We start from the raw sequence: 13,393 nt of genomic DNA, 5'->3' as shown, positions 1-13,393 counted from the left end.
GACTAGGCTGCTACAGGTACAACTAACCTGACCCCCAACCTGTTCTGGCCACCTGGAAGTCTCCCCTCCTTCATCTTCTTTCAAGATCAGAGGCCTGTACTCTGCTTAGCCTCTGGCCACAGGAGCCCCACATCCCTCCTTCCCACTGGACAGAGACCAGAGCAGCACAACCTAAATTACAACCCTGTCAACCACTGGCCACCTCCTGCCAACTCTGGCAGCCCCAGGTCCTTCGGCCAGCTGCACCTCTCCCTCGCTGCTATCACTACCAACGCATCTCACCGCACTGGGGAGCCACCTCCGCCATGCCCCCTGAGATGGCCTGTTCCTTCCCCTGTGCTTCCAAAGCACTCCACGTGTCCTGGAGGCAGCTATGACACATGCTACCGTCCCCCACCTCCAACTACCCTGTGACCTACTCCACGTGCATTCACCTCTTTAGCCACCACAGCAGTTAGCAACTAGCCAGGTGCTCAAGAAATGCCTTTTGAAGGAAAACAGTTTCACATGCTGCTCTTTCACCCCTAAGACTTAACACTTATTATATGTGACTCATAAATTAATTCATCTTGGAATAAACATTTGCTAATGAAGTTAGAAAGAAAGATGTCAGATATCCAAAAAAGATAGTCCGAATGGCAGATAAGCGAATGAAAAGGCGCTCAGCATCACTGGTCCTTTGGGAAATGCAAATCAAAGCTACAACGAGATACTGCCGTGTGCTCACTGGAACAAGTAAAATTAAAAACTGATGCCATCGAACAGCACGCACGAGGGGGTGGGGGGACGGGACACTGGAATGTTCCTGCACTGCTGGTGGGAACGTGAACAGCCAGAAAATAGCTGGGCTGGGTATTTATAGTTAAGCATACACTTACCCTACAGGAACCCAGCAATCCACCCCCAGGCACCGACCCAAGAGAAACAAACACACAAGCCCGCAAAAAGTCACGGCCAGTGACGCTTTATCCACAGGGGCCCGAAACTGGAAACCACCCAAAGGTCTCCCGGCAGGAAACGGAGAGACCAACTGACTCGAGCTGGCAATACAGAGAAAGAGCTACTAGCACCTCGCCACCACGGGGGAGCCCCACACCCAGTGCACGGCTCCTTTAATGAGAAATGCCAGGAAAGGCAAACCTGAAGTGACAAGCGGCAGATCGGTCCTTGCTAGGGGTTGGGGGTGGAGGGAGCCGACTGACTGCAAGGGGCAGAGGGGGGCTTGGCGGAACGACTGGAATGTTCTCTGACTGTGGATTATGGGGGTCGTTACAGGACTATATATAGCTCACAAAAACTCAAGTTGTCCATACTTAAAATGGAGGGCTTCCATCTAAATTACCCCTCGATAAGACTAAGATGCCTGGAGTCCATGAAATGCCTGCCTGCTCCTGCCCAGATTAGTCCTTCTGGTTCCCCTCTCCTGACCCAGACAAGCCCCCACAAAGAAGCTGCACACAGTGTGCCCGGGCCCCCACCGAGGTCTCACACCCCACAGCGGGCACGCCTGGCCTGCTCTACAGAGGAGCGCCACCCCAGGGCAACCACCCACCCTCGCCCCTGCACTGCCTCCAACCGGGTGGGCTCCGTGGGGGGCCTTCGGGGAGGGGTGGGTGACAGGAAGAGCAGCAGGCAGTGGCCCTGAGAGGATGCTGTCCTAAGAATCCCTTACCCCCAAATGGGCAGGCGTCTGCGAGTGCAGGACAGGGCGTGGGAAACTCCCGAGGTTGCCCCTGGCACGCTCAGCCCCAGAATCCTGGGCTGGACGAGATGTTCCTCTTCCAAATACAACCAGCCCATGAGGGCAGTGGCCCGCAGGCTAGACAGGACCGCCTGTGTCAGCGGCCACTCCTCCCCACACAGGGAGGCTGGCCACCAGCGGCAGAAGTGACACCTCCACTGTCCCCAACGTATTCTGCCACAGATCAGGCCCATCCCACAGTAGTGGGCCTGGAGACAACAGGACTTGGCCCGGCGCCCGCGCCTCCTGCTGTCTCAGGGGCGGGGAAAACAGGATTGGAGTGAGCAATTCACTTGGGAAGTCGGGGAGGAAGGAAAACCCAACCTGGGTGGGCCAAGAGCCCCTCCCCGTCTTTGGGAGACCTGCAAAGCAGGGGCTCCAAGGGGTGCCCCTGCCCTGGGACTTCCTTCCTGCTCTGCGGAGACACCAGCTCTGGCAGTCAGAGGCCTCAGGCAGGAGGCGGCCTGGTGCGGAGGCCCTGGGAGCGCCATGCAGATATGCGCAGGGCTGACAGGGCCACAAAACCTCTGGCTGCCTTGCCTGCACCCCAGACCTAGCCTCCTTCTACCAGCGCACAAGCTCACTTCCTCCTTCCACCCCAACCGGATTCCATGCAGTTCTTCCTGTCTGACCCCCCCTACCCTGGGACCCCAATCTCTACCTGCCAGCAATCCAGCGCAGTCTCCAGGTCCTCCATTCCTGCCTTGGAACCCTTCCTTCAGCAGCTACGAGGCCTGACCCCATGGCCCCCGTCTTTCCCAGAGCCCAGCTCAGGGCCAGAACAGGAGCTGCCTGGCCCCACACTGTCCCACAAGGGGTCCCCCTGCTGAACCCACGGCCCAACAGGGCTGGACTGGCGGTGAGACACAGAAGACACTGTTCAAGAGGAGTCACAAACATGACAAGGCTAAGGACTGTGGGCTGCCCCACCGCATGTCTGCAGGGACAAGGCGAGAGTGCTCCCATGGCGCTGTTGGAAGGCAGGTTCAGGGCCCAACCTCAGACTGGCCCAACCCTGCAGGAGCCCAGAACCGTGCCGAGGATGCAAGCCCAACTTCTCCGAGCCTCGGTGGACAGATGATTCCCATCTAGATTCTCCCCTTCCCTGGGGCCTCTGCCTCAACCTTCCTGGAGAGCTCACTCTCACCCTCTGAAACCCAACTCAAAAGTCCCCTTTCTCCAGAAGCCTTCCTTGCTGCTCTGTGGCACCAATGGGTCTTCCCTCTTGTTCCCAAATCGGGCGGGACACTCTTCTTCTAAAGTACTTAACCTACCACATTAGATTTTACCTGGCAGAGTTCTTCAGTGGCCAGGACTGACATCTTGTGCAGGATTATTCTCTGTTGCTGGGCAGTCCTGGGCCTTATAAGATGTTTGGCAACATCCCTGGCCTCTACTCACTAGTAGCATAGCAGCATAGCGCAAAAATGACCTCCGAGATCGCCAAATATCGCTCAAGGGGGTGGGGCAAAACGGCCTGAGAAGCACTGATTTCAACCTTGGGCACTGTGGCCACGGGCAGGGCTCAGCAAGACGGGGGCTGGCTGTGTGTGGGGAACCCCAAGCAAGGACTGGCTGTACCAGCTGACGAGCACTTGCTAAGTGTTACGTACTTCCTTGATGGCTTCTTAACTGGTCACCCTCCATCAAGTATCAGATACAAAAGAATCTAATCCCTGTACCGCAGACTCCATTATTGGGTGGGTAACTTTTTAATGGTTCTGGTGGCCTTTGGACCAGGGCTAGGCTCCGTAGTGGGGCTGCCTGACACCCACCACCAGAGCCTTGCACCCGTCCCACGGAGCCCTCTTGTCAGCCATGCTCCACATGACTGGCACCACCGACCCTCCAGGTGTCTTCCCTGAGCCTGCAGGCGCTTGGAGCCTCCAGTGCTGAGTGCCCCACGGCTCCTCTGCGTCAGTCCGGGCTCCGGCGCTCCTGAGTTGGCTTTCCCTGCTAGACAGCAAGCACCGAGGACGGGCTCTAACTCTTAACGGGCTCTGCCTGGAGCAGTGTGAGGTGCGATCTGGGGCCAGATGGAGAGGCCTTATCAGCCACAGTGCAAGAGGGCAAAGGAGCAACCTGGTCCGACACAACCAGTCCAGCGCAGTGCAGAGAGCAGACCCAGGTGCTGTTTGTGTTTCTGCAGTCCAGCAGGGGATGGTAGCTTGGATAAGGGTGGATGCCGAAGTGGTGAAAACTTGTTAGACTCTGAAGTTACTTTGACTGGAGCATTAGGATTCCATGAAGAGTGAAATATAGTGTGGAAGAGAAGGGCAGAATCAGGCCCAAGGCCTGGGGGACGGCACTGCTATTCTGGGGGAAGGACACACAGGAAACCCAAATGTGGTTTGGGCACATTAAGGCTGAGATGCCCACCAGGCGATCCACGTCCAGGCCCCGCCTCCCATTCCCGCCCCTTCTCTACACGCTGAGCCTGTCCTCTAATCGGCAGTCTTCCCGCCAGTCCCGGCGTGTCGACAAGGACTCTGGTCTTTTTCACAGAAGCACCCTGCCCCCCTGATAGTCGCACCAGTTCCCCTGGAGAACCAGTGGCCCACCAATCACACAAGGGCCCACATGCCTGGTTTACACCCAGAACACAGAGGGACACGTCAGCAGCATCCTATCCTATCCTGGCCCTGCAGAAACTTACAAACAGCTGGGAAGTGAAAGCAAATGCATCCTCAAAGGAGAATGGTCGACTCAGGGGTGGTGGTAAAAGTAAGGGGCTCAGAAAAAAAGACTGGCACGGGCTTCCCAAGTCAGGGGCCACCTCCTCTTGTCCGTGGCTGTGAACAGCTTCTCCATGGGAACCAGCTTCAGTTCTTGGCCACCTTCACCTAACTGAGCCCGACGCCCCGAGAGCCATGGGCCCACTGTGGGGTTGAAGGAGGTGCTGCAGTGTAAGAACTACTCACAGTACCAGACACAGTAGGTATTTCACGGGAGGTGGGCGTCTGAAGTTAGTGCAGACGGTCAGGACACGCGCCTGCCTTGCCAGGGGCAAGTCCAAGGGGCCCACAGTCTGCATCCCTGAGATGCTTTCATCCATTTTACTTGCCGAACTACAAGTGAGTATCTACTTAGGGCCATCTCAACTCTTCTCAAAATTCCAGGCCCTCACTCTGGCGGTCTCTGGATCATTAGGATCGAAGTCCTTGACGACACTATCCCCGGTTCTGAGCGAGACCAGACCGGCTTTCTAAGAATCCATGTGAGTAGTAGAGTAGCTGTTAGCACCTTCGAAGCACATTCACACCCACTCACCCCCTCACTTGAGGTGCCCAGCAACCCTGGGCAGAAACTGCCAAATGGAGCTGTTTTCCAGCAGAGAAACAGCAGTGGCTGGCTTCTCCAGAGAGGAGGGGGCAAAACCAGCAGCACCTTGACCCCGGAGAAGCTCCCCTTTTACAGACAAGGAAACCGAGACCCACAGACACCCTTCATTCCCTCGCCAGCTGTGAGGTTCCTGAAGGCAAGCACACCTGATCAGTGACGAACCCAACCCATGGAGCGCAGTTACTCATGAAACACGGGAAGCAGACACCCCTGGGGAGCATCACCAAGCAAAATCATCTACCTATGTACTGCGTCAAAGGCCCGAGCCTGGCTGCGGAGAAGCCCCTCCAGCCCTGAATGGTCCTGCTGGCACCTCTAGCTTCCATCCCCCTCCCCGTCACTCAAACTGAGTTAGGGAGAAGAAAGATTTCAGTGTGCCATCCTGGCAGTGAGGAGAATGACAAGCAGACTGGGTCATTTCAATAATCACAGAGCACTGCAGAAATCTGCAAGGATTTCCCAAGGAATTGGCTCTGGAAGCATTCTCAGCCCAGGGACAGGAGGTCCGCCTCAGCCGGTGATTCATGGGAATTAACCGGTTTCTGATTTTGCACTAGGGCTCAGATTCCTAAGGGGAAGATGAGGCTGCAGTGCAGAGGCCTGGGTGTGAGTGGGGGCTTGGCCATGCTGGGAGACCCTGGGTGTTAACAGCGATTAAGCGTAAGTGCTGTTTACCAAGTGCTGGGTGTGTGCCAGTCATGCTGGGCTGAAGGGCCACCTCATCTCCTTCAGTTGGGCAGGGCAGCCAGGGGAAGTGGGGGGAGCCTCATCTCATCATCTCCATTTCACAGAGGAGGAAACGGGCTCAGAGAAGCCTAAGTCACCAACCACCCCAAGGTCAAGCAGCAGCTGATGGGCCTGTGTCATCCCCCAACTCCAGAGCCCTTATGCTTATAGACTGAACCAATCTGTGCCTCAGTTTCCCCATGAAGAGAACCGGTTCTGGATAAACTTGAAACAGTCTTCCAGGGTTTCTGAAGTGTGGTCCCTTGACTGAGGGGGCGTGGTGTCATCTCCTTCCCAGGCCACCGGTACGGGAAGGAAAGGGTGGAAGGGGAAGAATTAACCACGAGCTACGTTTGCACAGGACTGAACCGGCGCCTGGTGGGGGGAAGGGGATACTTACATCGATGTTCCTTAGAATAACACACTTTCCATTGGTGTAAAGAAAATTACTGCCTTTAGGGTCACCGCCGATGATTTTGGAGACGCCCCTCTCCACTTGCGGGAGGCTGGCGAACACCTTCTCTGCGGAGACACAAACGCAGCGGCGCACGTTAGGAGCGCCCCGCCTCGGTCCCCTGCTGGCTGAGGACGGACGGGAGAAGAGCAGGGGCTCAGGACCGGTCTCAGCCGGTCACCTGTTGCCTCCACGGGAGGGGTGGATACCACTTTGAAGGAGCGCAGGGGACGGTGCGACTTCCTGGTCCACTATCGCCCTCCAGGCCCTTCGGGGACGCGAGGGCTCCACAGGGCCCGGCCCGCAGCTCCAACTTTGGGGTCCCCGAGACCGATGTCGCCCCCGAGGGCGGCAAGGCGCTGGCGAGCCTGCGCCCGCACCCCTCCCCCGCACCCATGGATCCCGCCGAACCGCCCACGCCCCACCGATGGCCGAGGAGGACCGGTAGCGCGGGCGTCCACCCCGGGGGCACCGGGCCGCGGCACTTACTGATCTCGTACGGCATCCTCGCCCACTTGTTACCGCCCCGCGCTCGCCGCGATCCTCAGGGAGCTGCCCGCGCCGCAAATCAGACCTGGCTGAGGCCGAGCGGGGTAAATGGACCGAAGGCGGCGCCGGGCGTGCCGGACGCAGAGGGGGCGGTCCGAGGCCGGGGCTCCAAGGTCTGCTCGCGCCCTGCCCTGCGCGCAGCCGCTGCGGACGCGCCGAACCCGGAAGCGCGGCCCCGCGCGCGGCTCGCCCCCAGCTTTGACCATATATAGTCAAGCGCTCTGCTCGGCGCTGCGGCCCCGGAGAGCCTGCGCGGACCTGGCCGCGCCCCTCCCCCGCCACGGGCCCCGCCCGGAGGCCCCGCCTCCGGAAGTGGCGTCACCCGGCGGCCCTATGAAAAGGTGGCGCGAGCCTCGTTTCGCGTTAGAATGTTCTTGGGAGCGGGTGGGTGAGGCTGGTGAAATTGGGAGTGGGAAGGAAGGTCGGGCTGGTGGAGGGTGGTCTTCGCTGCGGCTCTGGGGGAGCTGAAGAGTGTCAGCGCGTAAGGGGGGGGGAGTCTGGGGAAGTCTCCCACGACTATGTTTGCGTAGCGGGCGTTGCTGAGCCGTTAGTTTCCGGCCCTTTCGGCGCCCCGTGTTTGCAGAAGCTGTGAGGCGCCCGCTGGGGTTTTGCAAACATAGTGCTTTTTCTTTTCTTTTTTTTTTGAAAAAGCATGGGTGAATGGAGGTCGCCTTCCCTCGAAAACAGTTGCAGGCGCAGGAACTTGAGGGATGTCCTTTGCTAAGCCCGAGTTTTCTCGTAACTGAAGAAGCTAAGAAGCCAACAAGAGCCCGCGGGGCAGGGGAGGGAGGGGGGTGTAGGTTCTAAGAAACCCAGGGTTTATTTCCTCATCGAGAAAGCAGAAGGAAAGGGGAATTTAACTTTATAAGATCAAGGCAGCGGCTCGTAGGGGAAAAGCAAGGGTTTTGAGGTGTTACTTCGAGCCTCACTTTTGTTTGTGTGTGTGGGGGGGTACTGTCTTTTCCCCCGAGTTGGGGGAAGGGTCCATGTGAGAATACGTAAAGTACCTACCTGTACTTTAGTGGTTTTTTTTTGTTTTTTGGGGGGCTTTAAACGTTTGAGCGACTTTTGACTTTTTAATGAGAAATTCTGTTGACTTTTTCAAAGTGTATCCAGGTTCATCATGTTTTGCCTCCTTGGCTGTTCTGCAGAACCAAGTTCTGAAGGCTCACCTGGGTTAGTTATTGCAGGTGTGTCCCGTTTGTGCTCCTGGCTTGGGCTCCTCACTTTCCCAGCTTTCACCTGTCCTCCAGGTTGGAGCCTGGGTGTTGTTTTCTTTCAGATTGAAAACAAAAATCTCACTCTTCCCCCAGCTTAAGACCTACAGGAACTTCAAGTCTCAAAAGTGTAAAAGCTGAAAGTCCCTGAAATGGCCTGCGGGGCCTCTGGGATAGATCTCAGGGATTCTCAGGCTCCATCTACACTGTCCTTGCTCTCTATTGTACCCTCCCTCCTCGCTTTTCTGCCCTAAGCTGACCTTGTCTGTCAGGAAATATATCCTAGTTGCTCCTGTTCCCCAGCCTCTCTATCTGTTCTTTACCTTGAATTACTTGTCCAAAAGTACTGAAATGCTCGTCATCTACCCTGACTGCTTTAAAGTTGAACCTTCCGCCCTTGCAAACACGTCCGATACTCCCCATCCCTGACTTCTGTCTGGAGTAGATCCCTGGCGCATCGTACATGCTCAAATGGGTGACCTTAACCCCAAATGCAAGTCAAAGAAGCAACAGAGGTGAAGGTTGCTTCGTGAACTTGAATGACTAGAAATGTTGTTTTGGTACAAAATGGTGGGATTCCTCCAGTAGAAACGCAAACTCACAAGTAAGGGCTGTTAACTATTCTGAGAAGCCAGGATTTTACTTTCACACCTTAATGGGGCTGGGTTAAGAGCAGGTGTGGCAATTGAAGTTCATCCTGAGGGCATTTATGCTGGTGCAGGGGCTGATTTAGGGGCATAAAACTAAAGCACCAACCTCAAGCTCCTGCAAGCTGAGTAATCCTTATGCAGGTGCATAAAAAGCCTTGTTGGACTTAACACTGTTCAAAATGAGACTATAAAGCAAACTTGGGTAAAATGTTCCCAAGTCCCAGGCAGGGTGCAAGGCTCTGTGGGAGTCCTATGTTGGTCTGGGTGCTTAGAAGTTTGGGGAGGAGAGGAGTGCGTGCTGATTGTGATAAAAATCAAAGGTCTGCAAGCAAGGTGACTAGCAGGCAGGTGCTGGGGTTGAAAGGCGAGGGCACAGGGCACCATTCCCCTGGTTCCTCTGTGGGGTGATCTCGGTGTGGTGGGCTCAGTAACACCAGGGTGGAGTCAGCTGTGCCTAGCTGTGGTTCCAGCACTTTTCCTTGGGTTTGCCGCCACCTCACCCATACCTTTAATTGACAGCATGCCCCTCGGCCTTCAGTGGGGACCTGAAAGGTCTCTACCCCAGTGATTCTACGTGTCAGCCCAGGACTTGAGTACTTCACTTGTGTATAACCAACTGTCTCCCTGGAGTCTAGGCAGGGATGTGTGAGGTCAGTCCCTTCAACTGAAGTCTTAGAGTAGACTGAAGTATTTCTTACCTTCACTCCTGCACCTGCTGGATGAATCAGCCCGCCTCCCCTCTGTCTGGTAAACAACATAAGAACAGGGACCACATGTTTTTCCAATACTTAGCCAAGGGCCCACCAAGTGAGCCAAATGAAGCTGCTGATTGTTGTTGTGTCCTAGAGGGAACGAGCAAGGAGAGTATCACCTGAACTTGCACTGAATTCCAAAGTGTAAATTAGTGTTTGGAAAATGTGCTATTAGGGCACCTCCTTAAATCTTCCTCGAGGAAAAGCCCTAGGCTGGCTTCAGATAAACTGGTTGCAGTTACGTGAACTGGTGTAACTTGGACGAAACCCTTAGAGCTGGCTTCAGGTGTGTGTGGGAGGCCTTGCGGTTTCCCCTCACTGGAGGGAACTGGGTTTCAGGCCAGTTCTGCCGAAAGCTTTGTAGTAAAAGGAGGGCTGGGGATGTGTGGCTCTATGGGAATTCACCTCTTCCTGTGCATGCTTGGCCTCAGCTGTTTCCTCTCCCATAAATGGGAATATACAGAAGATGTGTTAGGCTCCTGCTCTCAGAAGCTTCGGGGAGGAACAGAGAAGGGGAGGGGATCGGACAGGAGTTCTGAACTTCTCTCCAAGGCCCGTAAACATTACTCGCTCACTTGCAACCCTCACTTTCTTGTGTCCGGACTCAGAGGCAACTGCTCATTCCTGTTCGAGTGTCGGGGCCCCTACAAAGGGCTCTATGCAGGGAGCAACAGGGAGTGAGGTGGGCATGCCCCCCTCTTCCACATCCTGAAAGGGCAGGGCCCTGCCCTGTCTAGAAATCTTTCTGGATCCTTCCCTGTAGCTCAGGTATGCCATGCTCAAGGGCTATCTCTAAAGTGTTTCTGGAACAAATCACCTCCACCTCTTGTAGTATTTACCAAGAGCAGCCCCTTACTTACAAATTCCCAGAAACGCTTTCCCTGATCGGATCAAGGGTTCATTTTCATGGTCCATCTTAGCGATGGAAGGGGGTTGGAGGCAAAGTCACCTGGGGCCAACCTAGCCACATGGTACCCACCTGGTGATTCTGGAATGCTGGGGTTGGGGCTCTGGGCTTTCCTACTTAGAAGGGAGAACTATCGAGGGCTGGACCATCACCCCAAAAGCTCTCCACTACTCTTGTGTCCTCTGGGCCTCTGCCAGAGGACTGAACACAAAAGCCCTGACCCACCTGTATAAAACTATACAACAGGGTTCACCTCTGGGTGTGAATTCCGTGGCAAGAGTGAGGAGTACCTCCAACCCTGAGCGTTAGATGTATTGCTGGGCCGCTCAGCTGAAAACAAGTGGTATTTAACAAAGCCCCGTGGGCGGCGTGCAAGGCCCCCGGGCGGCGTGCTTTGTGTGAACAGGTGGATGTGAGACTTGTGTAACTGGTGCTGTGCCTTGAGCCGCAGACACCTCCCCATTTGAGGTGATCTGTAGGAGATGGGCCTCCGAGAGGACGACTCAGGATCACTGCAAAGCTTCAGACTAGTTTTTAACGGTTCGGGGACTAGATCAAGCTACTGACCTGTTATTTCTTTAAACCATCACTTCGTAGGCAACTAATCCTGCGTTACCTGATCCCTCTAAGGTCAGGGTGAGGGTTAACTGGCTGCCATCAGCAACCCTGGTTTCAGAGACCTGGCCCAAAGCCTGTGTGCCCCCCTCGTCTCTCCTCCCACAGAGCAGCCAGGGTCTGGGCTGCTCACGCCAGTCCCCTGTCTCTTTTTGCACAAAGAATTCTGGTGAGTGAAATCATGCCGTTTTTGTCCTCTTCCATCTGACTTGTTCCACTTAGCATAATATCCTCAGGATCCACCCATGTCGTTGCAAATAAACAAAACAAACTCATAAATACAGAGGGCAGAATGGTGGTTACCAGAGGGGAAGGGTGGAATTGGGTGGAGGGGGGGGTCAAATATATGATGGAATGATACTAGACTGTGTTATAACCAATGTTACTTCGGTAAACTAAAAAAAAAAAAAAACCTCAGAAAACCTCCCATGAACTGTAAAATGAACACATGCTTCCCTGCCTTTCCCTGCTGCCTGAGACCCTGAGTGTCTGAACCAAACGCCCCTTTTTAAGACACCAGCCGTATTGGATTAAGGTCCACGCTGCTCTAGTGTGACCTTGTTTTAATTAATTACAAGTGGTGGCCTGAGGACAGGTGATGGGTCTCACCCTCAGCCTTCCCGAGGGACCCTTTCTAGAACAGAAGTGTCTGCCCAAGCACTTTGGGAGACGAGCTCTGCCTTGGGTCAGGTTACGACCTCAAGTTCAAAAGCTGGGGTGCGACCAGGATTCAAGCTCAAATACGCCTTCAGAGCCTGAGCTGTTTTCCTTATTTAACACGTGAGAAAGGGCTTGAACCTTTGCCAGTCTTACTCGTGTTCCTGAACAGTCAACTTAATCTTGCTCTAGTTAAATGGTAGTCAGTTTGTTACGTGGGGGATATAGATAGTAAACTGAGGCAGAGGAGGAGGAGGGGGAGGCACGGTCTCACTCGTTAATTCAGCATTCCTGAGCCTGGTCTGATAAGATTGCCTGGAGTTGCAAACATCACAAGGAAAACTGATAGTGCAGGAGGGGAGGGGGAGCCCTTGAAATTCCAAATGTTATCGTTTCCATTAGCTGGAAAAGAGCCTCTGAAACTGCATCCCAAGATCGGGAAAGGGAAAGGGGGTGGGGGACCTAGAAGCTGGCTACAGGCATAAAGCCCCCAAACCCCAGTAGTCGGCACACTCTGACGGGCTGGGTGCCTGCTCACCGCTTTGTGCTCAAGCATATTGACAAAACCTGCAGCCTCATTTCCTTGGCATCCTGCAGTGCTGTGTGGTGTGGTCAGGCCTGAGGGCCATGCTGGAGCCCTTGCTGATGCGCTGGAGCATGGGGGCAAGGGTGCTCTGCTCTCTGCAGAAAGCATCTGGTGGAAGCCCAGGCCTGCCTTTGCTCTCTGGTCTGGTCTGGCCAGCATGTGGGTCCTTCTCAGTGTTGTTGCAGGCATGGAGAACTTCTGGATTTCCCCACACTCAGCACAGGGCGTGTTCAGGCTGCAATTCTGCAGAGCTGGCTCCAACCCCTTTCCCAGTAGCTCTGAGGATCTCGAAGTGTCAAAGCATTCTGGAAATTCACCCCGGCTACTCCGCACCACTGCCTCTAGCTCCAAATCCTCTCCACACTCCTGATCTTCACTGTAGTCCACTTCTCTGAAACATGAGCGGGGGCCCAGGTCGTTTGCCCCAAGAACAGAAAACACTGGGCAGGGGTGTATTGGCTTAGGGGGCTCTTGCCTGTTTGCTTCCATGGAGACGGGAATGTGGATTTACCTGGACACACTTGTTTGTGTCCTCTCTGGGGGAGAAGTGATCTGACCGCGCATCGGCCCTGGGAACTGGCCAGGTAGAGTTGAGTCCTTGGGGTCTGTTCCCTCCAGCAGGCCACACGTTTCTATGTAGACACCCCACCCCAAAGCGGTAGCCTGATGTTGTCCAGACCTGTGTGGCTGGAAAGCTGTTTGCTAGGGCTGCTGTAACTCAGTACCACAAGCTGAGTGGCTTCTATGACAGGCTGTCTGGGATCAAGGCATCAGCAGAGTTGGTGCCTTCTGCAGGCTATTAAGAAGAGTCAGTTCTGAGTCTCCCTCCAGCTTCTGGGGGCTTGCTGGCCATCTGGCTTATGGAAGCATCACCCCTATCTCTGCCCATGTGCACATGACGTTCGCCCTGAGTGTGCCTGTGAACCCAATCCCTCCTTTAGAGACACCAGCCATTATTGGATTAGGTCCTGTGCTTCTCCAGTGTGACCCCATCTTAACTAATGACATTGGCAGTGGCCCTATTTCTCTACACAAGGCCTTGTTCTGAGGTGTTGTGTATTGGGACTTATGGGTTAGGCTGTGTTCCCCCACACTTAACAGTAAGAAGGGGCCTGCCTATCTTACCTACCTGTCCTCATTGCCTTGGAGGGAAAGGACTCAAGACATTCGAGTTTGCAGACACCCACTTTGACAGAA

The 13,393-nt window shown here is 54.9% G+C and overlaps 1 protein-coding gene across 1 annotated transcript in view; it reads right to left on the bottom strand.

Annotated features, from left to right (window-relative positions):
* WDR1 (WD repeat domain 1) overlaps positions 1 to 6,993 on the bottom strand; it is a 31,207-nt gene extending 24,214 nt beyond the window's left edge. Inside the window, exons 1-2 of the mRNA XM_053922776.2 lie at positions 6,753 to 6,993; positions 6,210 to 6,331 (exon numbers count right to left, since the gene is read on the bottom strand). Coding sequence (XP_053778751.1) covers positions 6,210 to 6,331; positions 6,753 to 6,768 — 138 coding nt within the window. The 5' untranslated portion in view covers positions 6,769 to 6,993. The remainder of the gene's footprint in view (positions 1 to 6,209; positions 6,332 to 6,752) is intronic.
* Between the last annotated feature and the right edge of the window lie 6,400 nt (positions 6,994 to 13,393).

The sequence above is a fragment of the Desmodus rotundus genome, chromosome 4 (genome assembly GCF_022682495.2).
Source record: "Desmodus rotundus isolate HL8 chromosome 4, HLdesRot8A.1, whole genome shotgun sequence".
In the NCBI taxonomy this organism is placed as follows: Eukaryota; Metazoa; Chordata; class Mammalia; order Chiroptera; family Phyllostomidae; genus Desmodus; species Desmodus rotundus.
The sequence above is the reverse complement of the archived record's forward strand: the minus strand, read 5'-3'. Positions and strand labels throughout refer to the sequence as shown.